At 43.1% G+C, this 22,484-nt stretch overlaps 1 protein-coding gene and 1 long non-coding RNA gene across 5 annotated transcripts in view; one reads left to right on the forward strand and one right to left on the reverse strand.

Moving 5' to 3' along the window:
* FAXC (failed axon connections homolog, metaxin like GST domain containing) overlaps window positions 1–9,767 on the reverse strand; it is a 53,807-nt gene extending 44,040 nt beyond the window's left edge. The window contains exons 1-3 of one of the 4 annotated variants that reach the window (XM_064508813.1): window positions 9,286–9,749; window positions 7,767–7,902; window positions 391–587 (exon numbers count right to left, since the gene is read on the reverse strand). In XM_064508813.1, the coding sequence (XP_064364883.1) occupies window positions 391–587; window positions 7,767–7,902; window positions 9,286–9,554 (602 nt within the window). In that variant the 5' untranslated portion in view covers window positions 9,555–9,749. Of the gene's footprint in view, window positions 1–390; window positions 588–1,644; window positions 1,785–7,766; window positions 7,904–9,285 lie in introns of those variants that run through there. The other 3 variants (XM_064508812.1, XM_064508810.1, XM_064508811.1) reach the window with 3 other exon arrangements.
* A 1,874-nt stretch (window positions 9,768–11,641) lies between these two features.
* LOC112996552 (uncharacterized) lies at window positions 11,642–17,254 on the forward strand. Its single transcript, XR_003262481.2, has 2 exons — window positions 11,642–11,756; window positions 15,808–17,254. It is a non-coding gene; the product is annotated as an uncharacterized LOC112996552 (long non-coding RNA).
* Window positions 17,255–22,484: the final 5,230 nt, after the last annotated feature.

Here is a 22,484-nt window from a genome sequence, read left to right on the forward strand (position 1 = left end):
CTGGATTTGCTGGGAGTGCTCTCCTGCCAAACTATGAAAGCATACAGTCATCTTGATTTTTAGCTTTTTATTAACAAGGCTGTTTCTCTAGTTATGAAGGCCATATGTAACAGGACTGAGCCCACTGTTGCTCCCTTCTGCAAAGTTGCAGGCAAAGGGCCTGATTCCTGCTTTCACCTACACATCATTATAGCTCCCAGAGGAGTTACTCCTTATTCATGCTAGCATGAGCAGAAAGAAGCACCAGTTCCCTAGAGTGAAAAGACTTGTGAAATTAATAAATGAGTTTCTGAGTTTTCTGCAAAACATATAAGCATACATTTCCAGACAAAAGTGCAGGTGCAGGTTTGACAGCATCAGAACAGAACTAGCTTTACCATGCAAGCTTACCAATAGAAGTGCTCCTCCACCATTTTTGTCACTGCTCTGGAAACAGCTCTTTCATGTGGACCAAGGTTTTTATTTAAATTCACTCCAAGTTTCTCCTCCAAAAAGTCAATAATGAACTCAGTGCCAGACACCTTTTTGTGATTGTATTCAATCCAAGGCATTTTCCCTTGAGGGGAAAGCTTTCCATCAAAATAGTTCTAAGAAAAAAAAGCAAGTAAACAAACAAACATACAGACAAAAAGGCCCTTGAGATTCTGTTTATATCAAAATAAAGCTTTTTTAATAATTTTCTGTTTTAAAGGCAACATTATCCAACAAACATTCAAAAAAAAATCAATGCTCTCTTTACTAGTGGTAGCTACTGAATCAGAGCAACAGCATTACTCTATATGAAAATATAAAAATAGCTATTTCCATGTCCTGTAATGCTTTTATACCAGAGGTTGTGTGATTTAATACTACTTAAGAACTGGGTTATTTACTTAAGAGATTGTAGATGCTCTGATCTCCCAAAAGATTGGGCCCAATATTCTAAGCAAGTTTTTAATTGCAGAAATCACACCTAAATTTGGCTTTTACACAGAGCAACACTTTTCATGTTAAGTACTTTACAATGATCAATCCACTACCTATCTCAGCAAGCTGCATTAGCTCTAAGAATAAAACACATACCCACACTGGGCAGGAGAGAAGTCTGCCTTTACATATGCTCCTACAATTTCACAGCTTAGAAATTTCAAGTATTTACAGACACACTTATTACAACTGGATCTACAGGAGTTTGGCACCTTTGCTCAGTACAGCATTAGTCTTCTTAACGTAGTACTCCTACAGGAATAATAAGGTATTCTCTGCGTTTTACAACTGAAGAAGGTGAAACATGGAGCTTAAACAGAAAATGTATTTCTCATCTGACAAACTCTACAGGAATTCCTGGCTTGCAAAATGTGATCAGGCATTTGACTTCAACTCTTTTTCTTCTGAAAGTAGAGACACAAGGCAGAAATGTTTTCCTTTCTTGGGATTCAAGTCCTGGTGTGCTGCTGGTTAGCAAGAGAAAAATATCCTAGCTTACAAACACAAATCACGGAGACTCACAAAGAACAGGCTCTGAACTCAATACCTGGCAGTCACCCTGAGTATTTTGGGGTCTAGTTCCTGATCTCTGAAGCTTTAGGGTTAGCAGTTCTGTGTTGATTTATTTGGTTCTCAAATATTTACCTTTCATAAACCCATTAAGATTGATTAAGGTACCTCATTATGCAGCCGAGAGCACATAACAGAATGCAGCTCCAACTCAGTCCTGCTCTTTGAACGCACATCATCTTGGCTACAGCTCAAAACATGGATGTGTAATGTACTACAAATGTGTGGTCATTTCCAGAAGCTCTTCCCTTTTGGATCAAAACAGAAGAAATGGGTAATGCTGCTGGGAACACAATGCCTTCTGGTTGTAGCCTTTTCTGGGATTTTTGCCCAAACAAATATTATGGTAGGAGTAGCCAGCTATATAATGTCTCATCTACTGAATCTATGCATGGATGAATAAAGCAATAGGGTCCATCTAGTTTGCACAAGTGCGTGAAAAGGGGGTTATTAGTCTGGTCAACAGGGGAAACACTACAGCTGCTGAACACCTGAAACTTAAAGAACACTGCCCTGTCCTCTCATCTTCCACACACTTCCTTCAAGGAAAAGCCCTTCCTCGTGGGCCAAATTAACTGATACCTTCCCATAGATATTTCATTAGGTATTCAACAGAGAATCATAAACTTTTTCTAGTGATGTGTAATGTGTCTATGTGGCACTGAACATTGCTGATTTAATCTCTATTTAAGGCCCATAGGGCCTTTCAGTAAGAGATTTCCCTTATTATGCACAAACACTGATGTTTTGCAGAAACTGCTGGACTTTAAAATGTATTTATTACGTATTGCAATTACTGTAGCCTCTGCATTCCAGAAAAAACAAGTTCTTTCTATACAAATACACACTTATTCAAGCACATATATACACATATTTTGTAGAAAAAGATTTGTTAGTACAACGCTAATACTGCACTTTCTAAAACTTAATTTAAGAGCTAAGGTTCCTATAGGAAACCTTAGTTTTGGTAAGGAATAGGAAACCTTGGTTTAGATAAACTTAAAAAAAAAAAAAAACTCCTCAGGATTTTCATGTTTCATTACATTTAGTTCATCAAACAAAATAGGAAGCATCTTTTGATGATCTAAGAAAACCTTGATCTCTGGACAAATGTTCAGTTGTACTGTTCTTGTATCCACTGTTCTCAAGCAGGTATTTTTAGGCTTGAAACCTTAGTATCCTTATAGCTGCTACTAATTGCCATCAAATATTTATCAACTTTCCACTTAAAAACTGGTCCAGCTGCAAAGCAGGGAAAAGCTATGGTACTATCATTTAAAAAAAAAAAAAAAAAAAAAAAAAAAAAAAAAAAAAGCCCTCTCATAGCACATTAACTTTAACTGCAGCCTACAAAGCAACTGTAATAAGAGCTCCTGGGAAGCTCATTTATAGAGGAATTTATAAACAAAATGGCATAGGGCACTTCTGCAGTCATTTTATAGTAACATCCAGAAGAAATAAGGCTCCAAGTTCTCAATTACTGCTGCTTATGTCTTACCTTTCTTCATGTATCTTCTCAAAGAGGTGATAACTTTCATAGACCTCATATGAAACAGCACATTTCTGCTGTGCTAATACTTATCAGATTATATAAATGCTCAGAACTTTAATATCCACAGGGTAACACCCAAAAGATCTCCACAAGCACCCAAGATGGGCTCCTTCAAAACAAACTTTATGAAGAGGAGCATCAAATTCACACACTTTGAAAAAACAGCTAGGTTATAGTATTACAGTCTAGCCAGGAAAGGGCTGCCTGAATTATCTGAGATGGAAAGCTTAACACCAAGAAATGCAGTTTCAAAAAAAATCTAAATACATTGCAAGAACACATCTGTTTGAAGCAATTCAGATTTGAAAAAGTTTGGAATATTACACTTAATTCCACTGCTCTTCTCACATGCCATTAAAACATTTTATGTGATACAAAGCATGTTATTCAATATTCTAGTACACTAAAGTCAAAGCACACAGAATCAAAAGAGTAAAATCCAAATGTCATAAGTCACGACTGGAAACTGTTCAGAATTTTTGTTTCACAAAGCAGTCAGCAAATTTTGACTAGAAACACCTTTTCTCCAGCCAATTTTCAAGTCCTTCCTCCCAAGCAGTCTCCTCCCCAGGAGGGCATGACTAGAGAGGTAGCCACAGCACGAACCATGACCCAGAGCACCGCAGTTTCTCCACGATGGTCCCCACCAGTGCATGGGAAAGAAAGGCGCTTTCTTCCGGAGGCTTGTCTTAGCCCTGTTCACTGCCAGCACACAGAGGGGCCAGCCCATGCCCTCTTGCATGGTAGGTAGCCCCCTGCCCAGGTTAAATCTTGGTAGCTACTACAAGGGAGCAACAATCTTGCTCCTGCTCACTTCCCTCCGTAGCTAAGTGCTGAATCAGCCCAGCCCTTGGTGTTATTTATTTGGTGTCCAGTTTCAAAACAGAGCTGTGCAGCTGTAACTCAGTGCAACCGCTGCTTGTAGTAGTTACATGCTGTATGTCCCCTCTCAGCAAGGGATGAGATAAGCAACAAAACACGGACACCGGCAGAGTCGTCACAAAGAGCTGGAAACGTCAAGCAATTAGTGGCCTCATTCAGGACAAGCAGGATGGCCCAGCAACAGTAGTATCAGCCTCAGTATTACTGAGAAATCAGTAATACTGAGAATTGGTATTACTGATTACTGGCCTGGAGAATATTCACCAGATGAAGAGGTCCTGGCAACCTGTTGGCAGTGGTGCCCAGCCAAACCAGCCAAGCAGTGCGGGCAGCAACTGCCTCAGCTGATGGGAAGCCCATCAAGTGTCTTGTCACCTACAGTGGCCTACTGGTAACACAGTGAGGAGCGGACAAAAGAAAATTAAAAAAAAGTCTCTGGGTAGTCTGAATATAGATAATTCTTCAGATAATTATTCCCCACCGGCCATTAATTCCAGCTCCAAACCACGCTGTTTATCTTCTACCCTCCAAATAACAGGCATTCGTAATGTCCCCCTATAGTTTACTCCTGTGTTTCTATCCTCCTCTGCTTCTCGCAGCCAGAAGCAGCACCACATTCCTAATCACACACACACACAATCTCTGCTTCCTCCAGATAGAAAAGCAGTTTCCTCAGCTCATAAGCTTACCTTCACCTCTAAAAAAGCTTCAGCTCTAAAATCCTGTGTACAGTTGGTAACCTAACAAACAAGGGATGAACATGCTCTTACAGCAGATAAGCCCATACATCTATCTGCTGTATAAGGAACTACAGTCATACAGATATGTAACAGGTAACTACAAGTCTACTTTAACAGCCTTACTGAGTGGCATGAAGTGAGGTAGGACAAACTGACCCAAAGGTAGCAATGCCACTGCTACTAAATACTACCCTTTGTTCTGCCTAAAATAAGGTTTCCTCCAGTAGTGCAAGCATTAGCTTGACTTGGTGACTTAACCAAAATGTGTTCAGGCCCCATCTCAACACAATGCCAGCAGATGACTGTACTCCTCCTGGATGCCTCCATTTTGCTTGTATTTCTACTTTTTGCAGAGTATGGGAGACCAAAATTAAAGACAGTGTTTAAATTTACACTGTGGAAAAGGTTCTCTAAAATGGGACAGGCTGAAAACATTCATATGTTTAGAAGGTGGACTTCAACAGGGAACACAAAAACACTTAAACCCTTAAAACCCAGGTATCCTGGCTTTTTTAATAGCTGCAGTCAAATTTCATGTGGAAGGCAGGGCTGACAGCACTTCACATGCCTCCAGGCAGTCACCTCATCTGGTGCCCGTGACAGCTACCAATAGCAGCACTGCCATCACTCACTGATGCCACCTTCAACATAGCAGGTCAATAATGTAGAATATTTTTGTGTGTATCAAACACAAGATAGTACCTAACTACCTGCCACAACATCAGTTGCAGAAGGGGACAGGCGGCAGTGTGCACTCAGAGATTGGGTTTCAACCCCCTCATCTTTAACTATCTGAAAGTAAGGTTTAGTTCCACAAATGCGTTGTTAGTAAAAGCCAGCACTGCTAACAGAAGCAACTTTGCTTTCCCATCACCTTCAGCTGCTTGTTCCTGCCCCCAGCTACCCACCTCCTTGTGTCAGCACAGCGTCTGCACGGTGAGCAAAGTACATGGACACCTGATCTGGTTAAAACTAAATAAACTATTTGTTCATGATTCTGTGTGAGTTCTGACCTAAATGGGTTTCCCAATCTGATTTGCCATACGGTACAGAAAAACACGTGCTGGCAAATGGCAGAAGAGAGGCAAAAGGAAGCAGCTAAAGGAAGCTGAAAGGCAGGACTCTTGCTCTTGGTGGTTGTGCTGACCTACGCCAGCTTAGTGTGCCCGCAGCTAGTTGATTGCTTGTGTAGTGAATAGGGATAAAGAGAGAGAAGCAACACCAGAAAGCAATGCTGATCTTCCATATCAAAAATAAAAAGGGGAGAAAAACCCTCTGGAAATCCTTCCCTCTCTAAAAAACAATCGAGTGACTCGCTTCTTTCCAGTATTAGCTTTCTAAAAGACTCCATCCTGAATCATACAAATGCGGAGCATTATCTTTCAGAAATAATCAAATTCTGTGACTATCATCTTTTATATTGCAACTTTAATTACTCTTCCCTACAGCAATTTTAATCATTCCAAACCCCTGAACTGCACAAACTGCCATGAGAAAGAACACAGATCTCACCCAAAAATACAGTTTTCCCTTCAAATGCGCAATTTCTACCCATATTACACTGTTTTGAGAAGCAATGCAGCTTAAGTCCTCCTGGCCCTGTTCAAACTTCAGTATTTCACAGATTCTGTAAACCAAACCAAGGAAAATACATCCTGTGGGCTAGAAATCTCTCTTCAATATGCTGCAGAACTTGATTCAAGTACCATTCAATTTTAAGATAATGAGCATTAAAACTCATGCTTTAAAAGGTAAAGGTGTTTTAATCGTATCGGAAGGTGGATAGAAATCAATCACAAATACATTAAAAATTGTAAAAGGGATTGTTTTTCCCTCGTAAAACATTGGACATAAAACATTCTTCGTAACGGCTTGACACACAGCAAAAAAAGAATCTGAACCCATCTGGGGTGAGCACGCAACTTACCCACAGCTCACTCTCTTTCAGACAAAATAAGATCCCAAACTTACTCCACTTGAAAAAATAAAGAGAAGTTTCTCCCACCTAGGATCCTTATCATATTTATCATTACTGTTGTACCATCTTAAATGCACATATATAAACAGAAAAAAAGTACTCATCCTGTGTTTCGAAGAGCTTGCATTCTGTATAACCTGTCTGCCAACACCGCAATGTATTGTGAGCCAAACTAGTGGTGTTGCAACTACACCTTGACATTAACAAACAAGAGAGCTAGATCCAACATTTTGTTCTCCTGTCTTTCATGCACTGGAGTGGCCTGGGCTTCATGCCCTGTGGAAAGATGGCATCAGATACTCCTCTACGAGAACCCAGCCACTACTAAAACGCAATATTCGCGACCTCTAAAAACAATCCTATCTTCCTTCCCAAGAGGGGAAGCATCGGTGACAGGAAGTTACCAAACTAGTGGTGTTGCAACTACACCTTGACATTAACAAACAAGAGAGCTAGATCCAACATTCTGTTCTCCTGTCTTTCATGCACTGGAGTGGCCTGGGCTTCATGCCCTGTGGAAAGATGGCATCAGATACTCCTCTACGAGAACCCAGCCACTACTAAAACGCAATATTCGCGACCTCTAAAAACAATCCTATCTTCCTTCCCAAGAGGGGAAGCATCGGTGACAGGAAGTTAAATGAAAAAAGAATGCACATCTTCCAAGGAGAGCACAGGAGAGAACCTCTCAGGGAAAACAAGAAATTTCAGCTGTGCAATCTTGATCTCTTTAACATGGTGAAAATCAAAGACCAAATAACATTGTTTTAGTTTTAGGGTATTATTTAGCATTACATAAACTCCAGACTATTCTCCCACTTCAGCATTTCTAACCAGAATTAATTTCTAACATTCATTTAGCTTTGCCAATTAAACCTAGAGCTGTTTAGACCAATCTGCTTATTCAAGTCATACACTTAAAGGTTACAGCCCAAGAGACAAGCAAGCAGCAGTCTACCCACCTAGCTACATGTATACATCTACATCTCCTTCCATGAGGCAAATATGAAAAAAAAAACTCTGCCATTTCATGTGATTATAAATTACTGCAACGTAAAGGAAAAACGTGTAAATTTACCTGGTAGGGTAAATCAGCCATCCTTAAGTAAGTTTCCATTTTCAGACAGAAAGGAGATAAACTCGGAACACCATTGTTAGGCCTTGAAAATTGATGCAGTATAATAGCATCTTTCGAATCAACCTCTTGCTCCTTCCTGTCAAAAACAAAATAGAATTAAAAAACCAAACAGGTGCATCATGCATCAATATATTAAATACACAAAGGAGAAATCCTGGCTGAAGCAAAACATACATCCTTCCTTAATGGACTACTGCAATTGTTTTTGTTCATTGAATCTGGAGTCACTAAAAAGCACTTACACTGCTGTGGCAGATAGGAGGCTTAGCTAATTCTACGTTAGGGAGAACTGGAAACCTGGCAAAGAAACTAATAAGCAAAGTCCATATACAGAATAAGCAAATAACGTCCCAAGTCTCTGTGTCCCTGTGCCACCTGTGGTAACACACAGACCACCCTCCACAGAGCGGGCTGATGCTTTGCATCCGTTCTGCACAGCTGCAAACGCTAAACGAAAAACAGAAAAACAGTATAACGAAACAAAACTGAAAAAGAAATCGGGCTTCACAACCTTATCGCTGCATGCGAATGCCTCCAAGGGCTACTTCAGGTCTACCACTAATACCACAAGCTTCAATGTGGATCCTGATTCTCCCCGCTCCATGGGTGTAAACGCAAAGGACTGCGGTGGCTCTACACCAGGACGAGCGGGAGCCACCACCACTCCTGGCCCAGCTGCCACCACCGCCGGCCCCAGAGCCCCAGCACGGGCCCTGGTGTGGCCAGAGACGTAAAATGGCCGCAGGTGAGAGGAGGCCCAAGGCCCCGTGCTGCTCGCGCAGGACATGGCACCGAGCCCGACGTGGGAGAAGCCACCTCGTCCACTCGTACGCTGCTGGGCATCGCCGTGGTACCTTCAGCCCTCAGAAACCAAGATCCACGCTGCCGTTTACGGCCCTGCAAGGATAACACGGCTTTGTCTGCTCAGTGGGCTGCCTCGAACTGGGATGTGACTGCTAGATGTGGTGCTTTTCAAAAAAAAAAAAGCTGTACTTCAGATGATCTATGTGCATTCGCAGCATCGAACCAGAGCAGGGTTTATTTTCCAGGACACTCAGCTGGACCTGGCGGACGACACTCCGGTGCCATGCTTGCGCGCTACGCCCAGGCACCAAGCGGGCCGAGATGCCGTTTGTGCGCTCGGGCTCCTGACCCAAGCCACCGTTTAGCCCGGCAACCTCGATGTCACATTCGCGACACAACGACCCGGACCCCCGCGGACCGCAGGCGCCGTGAACGACGCTGCCCGAAAGCTGCGCGCTCGGGGCCGCCGGCCGCATCCTGCCCCGGGCCGGCGCGGGGCTCGGCCGTGTCCTCCCCAGCGCCCCGCTCCGCGCAGGGTGGCGGGGGCCGCCGCAGTGCCGCGCCGCGCCGCGCCCGCCCAGGGCCTCGGGAGGCGGCTGCGGCGGCATCGCCCGGCCCGCGCCGCCTCCGGCCGGCGCCATTTCGCGGCGCTCACCGTATGGCCAGCAGCTCGTGGAGCAGGTAGGCGGCGGCGGCCAGCAGCGCGCCGCCCGTCAGGTACAGCGTCTTCTTCCACCAGGAGTCGGAGCCCAGCGCCGCCATGGTGCCGCCGGCGGCGGGCAGCGGGAAGGCGACGATGTCCCCCCCATACAGGGCGTGCGGCGGCTCCTCGGGGCCCGCGCACCAGCCCAGCGCCAGGCTGCGGTTGCGGCTCAGGTCCGCCACGCAGGAGCGGGGCGCGGCCAGCCCGACCCCCCAGGGCATGCTGCGCCCTCGCCGCCCCGCGGCAGCGGCAGGCGGCGGCGCGGCCCCGGCGCCGGCTCCCGCATGCCCCCGACCCGCGGGCGCTGCGCGGCGCCGCCGCCCCTGCCGCTGCCCGTGCCGCGGCGCCGCGCCCGCGCGCAGCGGCGCCGCGCAGCCCCCGCGCCCGCGGCGGGGAGGGGAGGGGACGGGGCGGCGGCGGAGGGGCAGGGCCGCGCCGGGCGGCTCCCCCCGCCCTCAGTGCGCGGCTGCGCTCGGCGGCCCCGCGGCCGGGGGGCGGGGGAGGGACGACAGGACACGCACAGCCTGACCCCACCCCACCCCCCCTTTTTATCATTATTTCTCCCCCCGCCATGGCGGCCTGGCCCTGCGCGGGTGCCGGGGACGCGGCGCGCAGCGGACGCGGCTCGGGGCCCTTTCCGAAAATGCGGGCTGGGCTGGAGGCGCGGCGGGACCGGCCGTGACTCGAGTGTTTTGTGCTAAAGCACCGGCGCCCCGCTGACACAAGCCCGGCCGTGCTGCTGCCTCCTGCACTGAGGAGCGGGGGCCTCGTGTCTTACCCCCAAAATCCCAGTGTCCGGCTGTCGCAGAAAATGCACTATGCTTTTTTAAAAACGTTTGGGATCAAGCAGAAATATATTTTTTTCTATTATGCTGATGCTTGAGCAGGTGACCGAGGAGATCACCTTGAAAAGCAAAAGGTACAGAAAAATGGAGGCGAAGCTGTGTTAACACAAATACCTCGGTCCACAAGGTGGCAAGGTTTTACTGCACTCATTTGGGATAACCTTAGTGCTCTCCCTTACCTCCAGACTCGCTGCTGGGAGCCATGGGTGCCCCACGGTGGGATGAGCAGGACTTCGCTTTATATTCTGCAGAGTATCTGTGGCTCTGCGCTTCACGCTGGCTCTGTAATGCTAGTAAATGCCCTTCTTTTTCCGATTAATGCCATTCTCCAAACATTGAGTCCGTTATTTAAGGCAGCGGTGGGTACGCAGCTGCTCTAAAAATGCCCACAAGTTAGATTCACAGGAATAAAGTGACAAGATGCTTCACACAAATGAGCAACTGTCAGTGTCCAGCAGGGGAAATACTGAGTCTGTGACCCAGGGCTTTGCAGAAGCTCAGCTTCAGGGTATGAGACAGATTAGACAACACAGATGAAACAGAACCAAAATCCCTGATATGAAATTGGCCAGATTCTGACTCTTCTTCTTCCTCAGTCTGGAGTGAGGAGGAGGAGGAGGAGAGCTTTGAGTTCATGGCATGGCCACGCAGCGAAGCTGTGGAGATCAGGTCCGCATGCTGACTTCTCCAGATGTCAGTGGTGGCCAGTTTTGTGTTTAGTTTTGCTTGGCAACATCAGAGCAACAGGCTCTGTGTCCTGCCTTCACTCAGCGGGAAGGATGTTGTTGTGCTCGAGCCACTTTCCTGCAGTGGCTCCTTGCAGCATTTCATTTTATTCCTTACTTATAAATGGTTGTTTACTGGTATTCAGTAGCCAGAGGCTACAGTGCAAGAGCCCATTGTGCCACCTTGGATGCAGAGCACCTGTGCTGGTGCTCCCGGGAGCTAATGGCGGTAGATAGGTCCTGGGTACCTGGTAAATCTCATTGCACAAACAGATTGCTCCCTCCAAAACCTGCTGCGCTCCTTTGCCTTCATCCGTAATGGGTGTTGGCCAACAACTTTTCTCTTCACAACTTTTGGGTCATTCCACATTAGAGACACACAAATAATGAAGTAAGTGGGGAGTGAGAGTAGCAGAGGAAGTTTCCTGCCGCAGTTGATCGGTCACAGCATAAGGATTGGTTACATTCTTGTGGTAGGACAGCAAACAAAGAAAGAAAAGCTCTTTCCCTCTGCTACAGCATCTGCAAATCTCAGGCTGAAGATTTGTTTCAAGTGGCAGACAGCCTAATAAATCTGGACTGCCTCAGCTTGGTAGCTGGTCTCAGCTTTTGCTTACTATGTTACAGATAAGACTGATCCAATTACAGATGGGATCTAAGCTTCCCTGAGGGCAAGGAAAGGTCTTGGGCATCCACATCACAGCTGCTGGTGCTCTTTGACTTTCAGGGGCAAGTGAGTTATCCGAAAGCCTGCACTTTGGATCCGTGTCTGGCACAAGTGGGGAAGACCTGAGAGACAGAAGAGGAGGAGGAGGTATTAGGTCTTTCACTTCTCATTGCTTTCTTGGACAAGGTAAGCAAACCTGGTGTTTTGAGGGAAACACTGCTGCAATTTAGGCTCAGAAAGTCAATTATTTGTGTTGGTAGTCCAGCTTGTACCTCTGCTGGTGTTAAAATGGTGTACAAATTCAAGGGATGTTATAGGGCAAACCAGTTGCCCCAGGATTATTAGAGCAGTAATCTAGTCAGATTTTTAACATGTGTTTGGCAAAGAGGCTGCCACCCTTCGTTTGGACACAGACCTTGTGACGTTATTTCTGTTCTTGTTACCGTGTTGTCTTGAGGCTATGATGGCACAGCGCACAGCAAAGCCTTGAAGGAAGCTGAGCAGAAAGCCCCAGCTGTTCGCCAGGTGCCTGGTCCTAACAGGAGCCCTTACAGCCTTGCCCTGCTGCTCATAAAAGTGATTTTCAGAGGTCAGCTATGACCTGCATGGCACTAGCTGGACTTGGGGGAGCCTGAGGGATCGCTGCAGTGATGAATGAGATCATTTTATCCACTGACTAGTTCCTACTGCCACGAGGAAGTGGAATGGGGATTTTTGCAGATGCTCTTGAGGGTGTCACCAAAGCTAAACCATTTGAAGGGTGCAAGTCACAATTTTAAAAGGTCCTAATATCATATCTTACTGTATAGCCAGAATTACAACAGCAAATAAACAACACTAATGAAGCACAAATTGTATATTCTTATACCTACCCCACACATTAAGCTTACCAACAGTGGTCAGTTAGCCTCTCTTCCTTGGACTTTCAAAGTCTCCTCTCAGAAGGACACTGAATCCATTTGGTTTGGCAGTCTCGTCTCCTCGTTGGGGTTGTGACACAGTAATATTTGCAGGCAAACTGGCAAACAGCATGTCCTTAGTCTGCCTTTTCTCTGAATGTCAGACTGTCACGTTCTCCGAGGAAAGTGGACAACCTCGTAAGACAGCAGTGTCATCCCTTGTAGCAGTGACCAATGATTTCTCTTACAGATGTTTGCTAAGTGGCGGTAGTCATCAGAAACCCAAGCTGTAGTGCTTTATTGTGTTTAGCTGTGTGTATTGCTTTGTGCCTCTGTGAGTCCCAGGTGCTGCAGTCTCATGAGCTACATTCCAGTTTTCCCATCTTTGTGTAAAAGAAGATCATAGGTAATATGCACAGGAACAACAGCTGCGTCTCGCTCATTTAAATAGGGAAGAGAAGTGAACGCTGCATCTTTGCTAAATAACCACCTCATCATTTTTCCTTTTGGGGGGTAAATAAAGTGAGAACTAATAGTGAGACGCCCACGCTCTTGTTTGGCTGCAAACACAGGCCAACTGAGAGCAGCACAGTCTTGAACAGTGATCCATTAGATGTATCAATGCAGAGCAAAACAAGATCTTACACGTAGTTTATTTTATCTGTAATTTGTCCTAGTGAGGCTGCTTAAAGGAATTTTCAGTGAATGTAATTTCCAGTAAATATAAATCTAAACCTACTTTGTTATAGCAAGTTAGATTCTTTCCTCTGCCAGTATCCTGAACTCTCTTATTTGATATGGGGGCAGGGAGTCACTGAAATGCTTTAATTTGGTTTTAAATGAACAATCCAACTGTAAAAGTGTGTAGCCATACATATGAATTCTGATGGTCGTCAGTTGTATATACAAACTGGGGTTTGCATTTCGGTATAAAATCTCATGTTCTTTATTACATTGATCTTTTTTCTGTAAAGTCCTTGAGATCACTGTATCTCTTTAAAAAAAAAAAAAATCCACTTAGTACCGAAGGGTGCCCACTGAGCTGGAGATAGTTACTGAAACCACACAGTCTTAGCCAGGCAGTTATAAACAGTCTTTGCAGACTGTCATTCTCAGAAGCTGTCTTGGCAGTCACAGTTTGTATTTTATCTGAGATCTAATGAAATCTTTAAAAATCAGATGTCACATGAAATGCTTTGCTCTGAGTTTTGCTTCCTGGTACTTTTGTCAAATGTTTTTTGAAAGTGGCACTTCACTCACCAATTCTCCCCCACAGTTTTTAGCAATAAGGCCACCAATTTTCTGCTTATCTTCCACACTAATAATGCCCATGGCTTCTACTCAGTGTTTGAAACTTGCCTACCTTTCTTCTAAATGTTCAGAGTTTGCACAGAGTGGAGCTTTTAACAACTCCATTAACTTGTGCAGACTGTTTTGTGTTTATTTCTGATGCTACATGGCATAAAGCAATCGTTCCGGTCTCCGAGTGCTTGAAGGAAAAGCTTTATACTGTGATCAGGTCCAGTGGCTGTTGTATAACAGACCGTGGCCTTTGCAAATGCTGCTCAGAATTGTTCTTCCTGAAGCAAAACCACTTTACGCTGCTGGTACGCAGTGACCTGCTGTCACCAGGCAAACTGGTAAGACCTCTCATTTTGTCTGCAGGCAGGGCATGCACTGGGAAGGCTCCAGTGTTCTGGAGATACTTTCCTCCTGTTCAGAAATAGCCCAAATTTCCTGAGCAGAAATTATGTCTGCAGAAGACATAATTTCATCGGGTTTTGTGGTAAGGGCTGAGCTCAAGAGGGAGAAAAAGGGCTTTTTCATAGCTGGCAGGCTTTCCAAGTTCCTTTTGAAATAATCATTTATTGCTGCCAGCATTTATTTTGTTGTAATATTAATGATCTCTTTGGGCAGCTTGAGTTTCATATACACATCTTTTTAATTATTCAAATAAAAATAGCCAAAGTATAGCTGCAAAACATTCATGCTGCCTTTTAGTCTGGATTTTAAAAATGGGTTAATTATAACTTTAATTAAGTATAAATGTACAAATACATAGAAAATGCTAAACATTCTTCTTGTCTGCTATACAGAAGTTCTTGTATGTAAGTCCACATTACGTACAATTCAATCAGTTACGCAGAGTTTACCTTGTACTTTCTGGTAAGCAAAGCCACTTTCTGAGGTGACTCATACCATGAGACTGCCCCAAATGATGAGAATAACTCAGCGTTCTTCCTTGCTTTTGCAAAAAAATGGCTATGTATAAAATCTCCTTTCTGCAGATGGAAATACTCAGGCTGTCAGTTCCCTGCTAAGTTGGTCATATTCATAAGTTATTGATACAGAGCTAGATGTACAGAGAAAGATACTCAGTTGACATACCTACAGTCTTTTGATCCTTTAGTTATTTATAATTTTATTGCAATGTTTTACAAGCTTTTTGAACAGCTGACAAACCTGAGAACGTCATGTGTACGGCTACAAGCTTTTACAGTCAGATCTTTCATTTAAAAGTCTGTAAATAGGAAAATAGTTTTGGGCACTGAGTACAGATCACTTATTATTAGCCTAGTGCAATGGCTCTCAATCTTTTGCCACTTGTTAAATTCTCTCCCTCACCCATTTATAGCATCCTCCAGAAGAATTTAGATTTGCAACGCACAGGGCGGTGATCTGGTTAGTGTCTCAGTTTGTATTTGATTAAGAATAAAGATGTAGACGTTTTTGCAGATTTTCTCTAAGCACTGTATTTACTATTTTCAAAAGACATGTCCAGTCTTCAGATATAATCCTGTTAAGTGGGAAGTGTTGTTTTTTGTGGAAAAATGAGTTGTTTAATGCATCTGCCTTAGATTAGCTAGCAACTAGCCTAAGGTAATAATGACAGAGACAAAAAGCCTGGCTGCTGCAGACCCTGCAAAATAGAACAATGTCCCATTAGCTAACACAAACCCTGTCAATCCAGGGCAATAGTACAAAAAAATGTGAGCAGCAGATCATCTCAGTGCAGCACATTTGTCTGCAAATCAACTCCAAGCTGAAGGCACTGAGAGGAGAAAGAGGAGGAATGGAAAAAGGGAGGAGGAGAGCCCATTTCAGAGGAAGCAGCCCTGAGGCTAAGACTGTTCTTGCGCCTCCAGAGAGCTCTGGCAATGAAGATGGATGGGAGCCAGGGTGGCACAACAGCTGTCCCACTGTCTGCACCCTCTGGGAACGCAGGCTGATGAGCACCACAGCAGATGGCAGGACTCTGGCTTGTTGTGCATTTGGTGCTGGGAAAAAAAGGGCTACTTGGCAAGGACCTTAGACAGAAGCCTTTTACTTATCCACAGGCTGGAGATGGTGAGGGAGAGATGCTGCACCACCTACACAAGAATGCAGTCCTGCCTGGACAGGCCACTTGAAACCTCCTCCTTTTGTCACCATGAAGTGCTTCAGCCCATGTAACTCCTTCTCTTCCTCATCCTTTCATGGGAGATCCTTTCACCTGACTTCAGTTTCAGAAACTTTGGCATGTAGGTTCAGCTAGTGTCTCATCCTTCCTCTACAGCCTACAGAAAAAATAAGGCATTTCCAGAATACTTTGTCAACAGCCGTAGCTGGGTGAATCAGATCTCATCCTTCCTGCGTATGTTTCTCCTTAGCGGGCATCTTTTGCAGGGAGCTTTGGCAGGACATTTTCTCTTGCGGGTGTATTGAGAAATACTGTTTTAGGGATTTAAAATTTAAAGGGTTGCATGTTTCCTGATTGCAGAGTAGAAGACTCCATGCAAGCACGTGACCGGGGAATAGTTTCAGTGGTTTAAAAGCTTTTGCTCGGTCAAGGAATTAGATACTTGGCAGCAGGAGGGGAGAGGGTGTTAATGAACATATAGGTGCCTTTCTTCTGCATTTTAAAGAAAGATGGTACTGTTTTGTTTCTGGGTTTGTTGCTTTTTTTTCAGAAAGAATAATACTGGGTTTTATTGTTATTTAACATGTCTGGATATGGCAGAGATTAAATACTCAGTGTTGCAGATGTTGTGGGTGCAATTAGGAGAAAACATTTAAAAACCTGTCAGTAGCATTTGTAGGTACTATAACTGTGTCATGCCTATTAGGTGTCTGTAGATTCTTGTTTACCTTTCAAGTACCACTGCCTTCCAAGGAGCTGCATTTGTATTTTTTATTACATTTTGTGTCTGACTTATTTCAGCACAACTTCCCCTGTGCATCTCTAACCATCTGTCTGCTAAAGGTGCTTCTGTCCCTGTAGCAATACAGACACCTGATAATCTCGAGTATGTCCATCCACGTCACAGCCTCATGTGTTACAGCTGGGGAACCGAGGCAGAGAGCACATTAAGGGCAGACTCCTATAGGCACTTAAGATGCTTAGGTCCCGTTACTTTTATAAAGCATAACTTCCAGATTAATCAAGGTAGGCAAGGTACTGAGCTGTTTCTTGTCCAGCAGCAGAGAGGAAGCCGGAGGAAGGCAAAGTTGGGAAGTAATCCCCAATATTCAATGCTGGTGCTGTTCTTTTCAGAGGGCATTCAGGGTAAATCTGTACGCTCATGGAAATTGCTCATTTGTTCAATAGCGTTGATAATAAAAATAATAGATTGAAAGTCAGCACAATATTCATTATTTAGTCTTTATATTTTTTATGTGATCTGAATACATTCTTTTGATGTCCCTTTATTGCACTGTTGGTTTATTTTCATTTTTTTATGTCTTCAGGTGTTACACACTTTTTTCTAATTCAGGAGAATAAAACACTTCAGATCTTGTCTTCCATTATTATAATTTTTTATAATTACTGTATATTAAGGCAAAATTAGCATTTTTATCTCCCAGTTGTTTCAGAGGGTTTTCTTGTTAGCACAACTCCTGAGGATGCAATGGAGGTCTCACATTTATTAATGGAACACTAATGGTCTTCACCATCCTTTTAAGCAGAAAAATATTGTATTTTTTAGAAAAGGTGAATATTGATTCTGTCTATTACTGCAGTGACTTCATGTGGAAATAAAAGCACTATAAAGTGCAGATCAAAGTATTTATCCTGAATTCCTAATGCACTGACGTCATAAGGAGTGTTGGATGCGCAGAGAATGCATGTATAAGTCAAGACAGGTCAGGTGATTTTACATCCTAGATGAAATCCTAGCCTCTCTGCCTAGAATAAAACACGACATCATCCTATATCCCTTCAAGAAAACAGGGTGTGAGTCTATCAGTACAAAGAATGTCTACTGTTAGCATGAATGTTAAATGATTGGAATTTTATCCTATAATCTGGAAGAACCAGAGTGAATGCAGGTTGATTTTACCAGAAAAACATCATCTGAAAGTATGTTATTTTTATTCAGATTCGTAGTACTTGTTAGTCTAAGCAGAATTAATGATTTTAAGAGTTATAAAACCAATGTTCTACTTTCCACTGGATGAAGGCTAAGAAAAATATGTGGTTAGGATGACAAGATAACTGCATTGCATAAGAAGAACTATTTTTTGATTACTCATCATGAAGCAGGAGACAGAATGCAACAAAATTCACACTGCATTGGAAAAACAAAGTTACTCTGAGACAGCAGAGAAACTAATAAAATCATGGATCTGCTTTAGATATATTCAAGGATAATTACATACTAAACGATACCACTCCCTCCCCTGTGGGCTCAGCAATACCAGGGAGGCAATGCTGCCTAGTGCAAAGAGCGGTGTATGGCCAGCTGGTCCTCTGGATGCTGTTCTGTTACCAGTCCACTTGAGGCCAGCTAGGCGACTGCGGCAGTTCACTTCACCACTCTGTGCCTCAGTTCGTCTCCCCATAAAATGGGAACAATATGCTTACTTGAGATCTGCACTTTGCGATCTGCTAAGAAAATCGGTGAGATACAATTTTCACTATATCATCTTCCCTCTGCTCTGTGGAAAGGACAGAAGAGCAGGCTCTACCTCCCGAAAATCTTTTGAGGGCAGCCCCATAACTAACTGTGGGCCCTTGACTTCAAAATAAAGATCCACAGTAAAGACTTAGGGACAAAAGGTATTCAGGTGTCCTAAGCTGGCTGGTTGAGGACTTCAAAGGGGAAGGGATGTGGAAGAGAAATTACGCAGCAGGTTTCTTTATCATCCATTAGGGCTTCCACATTTTTCCCTTTTAATAAATTAATGACAGTATCTTTACTAAATCAATGTTGCCCTAAGCATTTCACTTGCTCAGTGTTGCAGTGCTAGGATTAAAGTTGTTCCAACCTGTGGGCATAAGTGGTGAAGAAGTTTTCCCATAGCCTGTGTTCCTGATAAGAGTGAATTAAATACAAAGAAACAGTGCAGGAACACATCTTATAGCAGCAGAATAAGAGATTCTCTATATAAACAGAGGAAACACCATGAATGAGGAAGCTAGCAGCTAATCACACATAATAAGCAACTAATATTCAGTTTGTATCTAGAGGAGCTCAGCTTTTCTTTCGAGGAACTCAGCAAGGGCATAGGTATTTTGGAATGAGGCACTGGAGATTAATATACAAAAACAAGTGGGAGGCTGTGAATACCTGAATTGTTATGCTTTAATCTGAGACAGAGGCACTCTCCCGACCGTTGGTCGTTGCTCTTTCAAGGCACACTCAAACCTGACTGGCCTATATACTTTTGCCTAACATTCTCAGTCCTTAAAGAGTCATATCTATCTTCCAGGAATTAATATTCTTCCTTTTATAACTACCAGCTTTCCAGTGTTGTTCCCTATACCAGATACACCTGGATTCCTCTCAAGTCACTGCAATTACATCACCAGCACTTAAATTATGATTCATACTCTGCCTGTCTCACTTGTTCTCCTCTCCCCTGCTTCATCAGACCCACTTAAAAAAAATAAAAGAGGGAGAGAGTTTATTACAGAAGCAGAGCCTTTTGATTTCTGAACCTTCAGACTGCATGTGATTATTCCTTTCAAACATTTCTTGTGTGAGAAAAATAAGCTATTTTTAGTTAAAGCTGAGATTTCAACATAATGAAAGAACTTGAAAAGCTGTTTTCAGAAAAACTTTCTAAAAGATAAGAATAAAGACTATCTCCACTCACAGCCACTACACATTTCCAGTCCCACTACTTTCTCTCTTTTCCATTCACCGGAGAACTGATACAGGTTATTTGTGAAATCATACCTAAAGAAATTGTAAAGTTCTTTAGAAATGGCCATGAAACATGCAAGTGAATATCAGGCAATGAGATAGCACAAGGAAACATCATGGAAACATCAAGTTCTATTGTTATTTAAGAAGAAAATTAAATGCAAATCTTCTCTGAGGCTCTTACACTATTCAAATTGGAATTGAGTGCAATTAATGTTTCAATTATTTCTTAAAGTGCAGTTCCACAGGAAAGGTTGAGGCAACCTTTAAGCTTACTGCCACTCAAAGAGGCCATTCTGCCCATGCCCTCTCCCCGATCATGTGTTCTCACTACTTACCTGGTGACTGGCTCTGGTCCTTAACAGTGGGACCATTTGGCTCCCTAAACAGCAGAAAACCCACAAAAAGAAAAAAAAAGAAAGATTTTTATTGTGTCAAAGAGCTGAATCAGTGTGCGGAAGACTCGGACGAGCATGAGACTCAGTGAAGAGGGAGACAGACTATGGCCTGACAGGGGAGAGGTGAGACAACACAACGAGCCAAATCTGGGGCTGAATAGCTGAGACCACCCAGAGCAATGTAGTTTGCTTTGTCAGATTTTTTTAGCCAGATCAGCTCCTTGCTTTGGTTTGTTGTGTTGCAGAAATGAGCAGCTGGGAACAGGAGAGACAAGGACTGCTTAAATGGTTCTGCAGCCAGAAATAAAAACTGAGACTGAGGAAGAGTAAGCCCAAAACGTGACTTCTTCATGATCTCAAGGCAAGAATCACTTCATATTTGGCTTTAGAGTCCCAGGTGCTTACCTGTTACCATTAACATCACATTTTCTCTCCTACTACCACTGTTCCTGTAAGCTTCAAAGGTGTGGCTCCTGCTCACAAAAACTTGCAGCACAAAAGCCAAAGATCTGAAAATCTATTTGACCTAAATTCTACTTCAATAGCAATTTCCACAGCAACTGAGTTAAGAGAAGCATGAAATTTCTATTGGTTTCCAGTGCAGAGAAGATCTTAAGAAAAAAAGTATTTGCAGCATGAATACATAATATTATTCAGGGTATAGTACTGCATTTATGTTATGTCAGAGATGCAAATTTTTGAATAATGCATGGATTTAAAAAGAATTTTCAACTAAAAGGCAAGGTTTAGGAAAGTCCTGGAATGTTCGCTTTCTCACTAAAATTATTTCTAGTGCAATAATTTACTCTCTAGCTTAAAAAGAGGTTGATGAAATAGAGGGATGAAATACAGCCAGAATAGTTAGGATACTCTACCAGGAAAGAAAAAATGCAGGCTAGAGACTAAGGACAGATCACATCAGGACACTTAGGAGACATGTCATGGTTATAGGGACCTGTTTAAGCAGTCCCACTGCTTTGCCCAAACCACTCACTGAACTCTCCCTAGCTGACAGTGTTCCTGTACACGTGTAGGAGCAGAAGATCAGGTGCCTAAGAAAGCTTTTTGTCAAAATCCATGGACAATCAGGTGCATGTGCTAGTTGCTTAAATGTCAACCATTCTTAATTTAGCTACATAAGCCCTCTTGTGAGCAGGACCAGGGAACTCAAGTAGCATCAAAGGCTTTTTGTGTCAGGTACAATAGAAATAGCCATGAAAAAAAAAAAAAAATCCTTCCCAAGCAGCTTGCAATTTAATGAAAAAATACAAGTAAGTAACATGCAATTGAGAAGAAGGGAAAGAATGAGAAAGCCATGATAACAGCTGGTTACATATGTATCCATATTTATGACTTCTAAAGCAAACAAAAATCAGCTTTCTATCCCAATTTTATCCACCTTAATTTTATTTTACCCTGACAAGTTTTAAATATGTGAATGGCAGATTATCACCCTTGGAGGATGTTTCTAGTGGGCTCCCACAGGAATCTGTCTTGGTCTGAGTGCTTTTCAGATACTATTTCTTTCAATTCACTGTTGGTAAAATGTGGAACAGTTATGGCATTGGTAAATAACTTCAATTTGAGTAAATTGCTTAGCTAGGGGAACTCACTCAAACCACATGCTTTAATATGCCTAAACACAAGGCCACATTCCTAGGAACAAAGACTTGGTTATGTGCTCTGGCTCCATGTTTTTTCCCAATGTTTTTCTCCACTCCCAAACACTATGCCCCACTTAGCATGCGTAACCAGCTGAGCAGACACTCCCATGCCAAACAGGGATGCGAGGTAGAAGGAGAATGACAGTGGTACTCCAGCAGACAGCATTAGCAAGACCATTACTGAAACACTGCATCCATTTCCATGGTCATGCTTCAGAAAGGAAAATAAAAAATTGGGATGGATTCAAATGCTTACCACAAAAAGTAAAAGAAAAATTTTATATGCAGTCAGAAACTTACACTGTAGTGAGCAACACTGAGATAACAACCTCAGTCCATTTACCCAAGAGAAGATTAAGGGATGACTTGACTCCAAACCACAACAAAGATATTTAAAAGAAAGAGACAGCCGATAGCAGAGGAAGCCTTAATCTACAAATAAAGCCATAAAGACATGACTGTCTGGGATCTGAGGCTAGTACACTTCAACTAATCACCTGTGGAACAATCTGCTTATCAAGATAGTGGCTTCTCTATCACTGAACTCTTTACATGAATATGAGCCTTCTTCCCAAAAGTCAAGCTGTATACCAAACAGATTTTACAAAGAATTTACTGTTATTGAAATGGCCACAGTAAATAATCATAATAATCCTTTTCGGTCTTTTTATCAATGAATGACTAATATTTCCATTATAAATGAACTGTATACTTCTGTGCATCATCAAATCCATCATAAAACTTTGATTCCAAAGCAACATGCAGATGCAGCAGAGCAAGAATGCAAATGTGTAATATAATAATTTAGCCTACCAAGCCTGTA

This window comes from Dromaius novaehollandiae, chromosome 3 (assembly GCF_036370855.1).
Source record: "Dromaius novaehollandiae isolate bDroNov1 chromosome 3, bDroNov1.hap1, whole genome shotgun sequence".
In the NCBI taxonomy this organism is placed as follows: Eukaryota; Metazoa; Chordata; class Aves; order Casuariiformes; family Dromaiidae; genus Dromaius; species Dromaius novaehollandiae.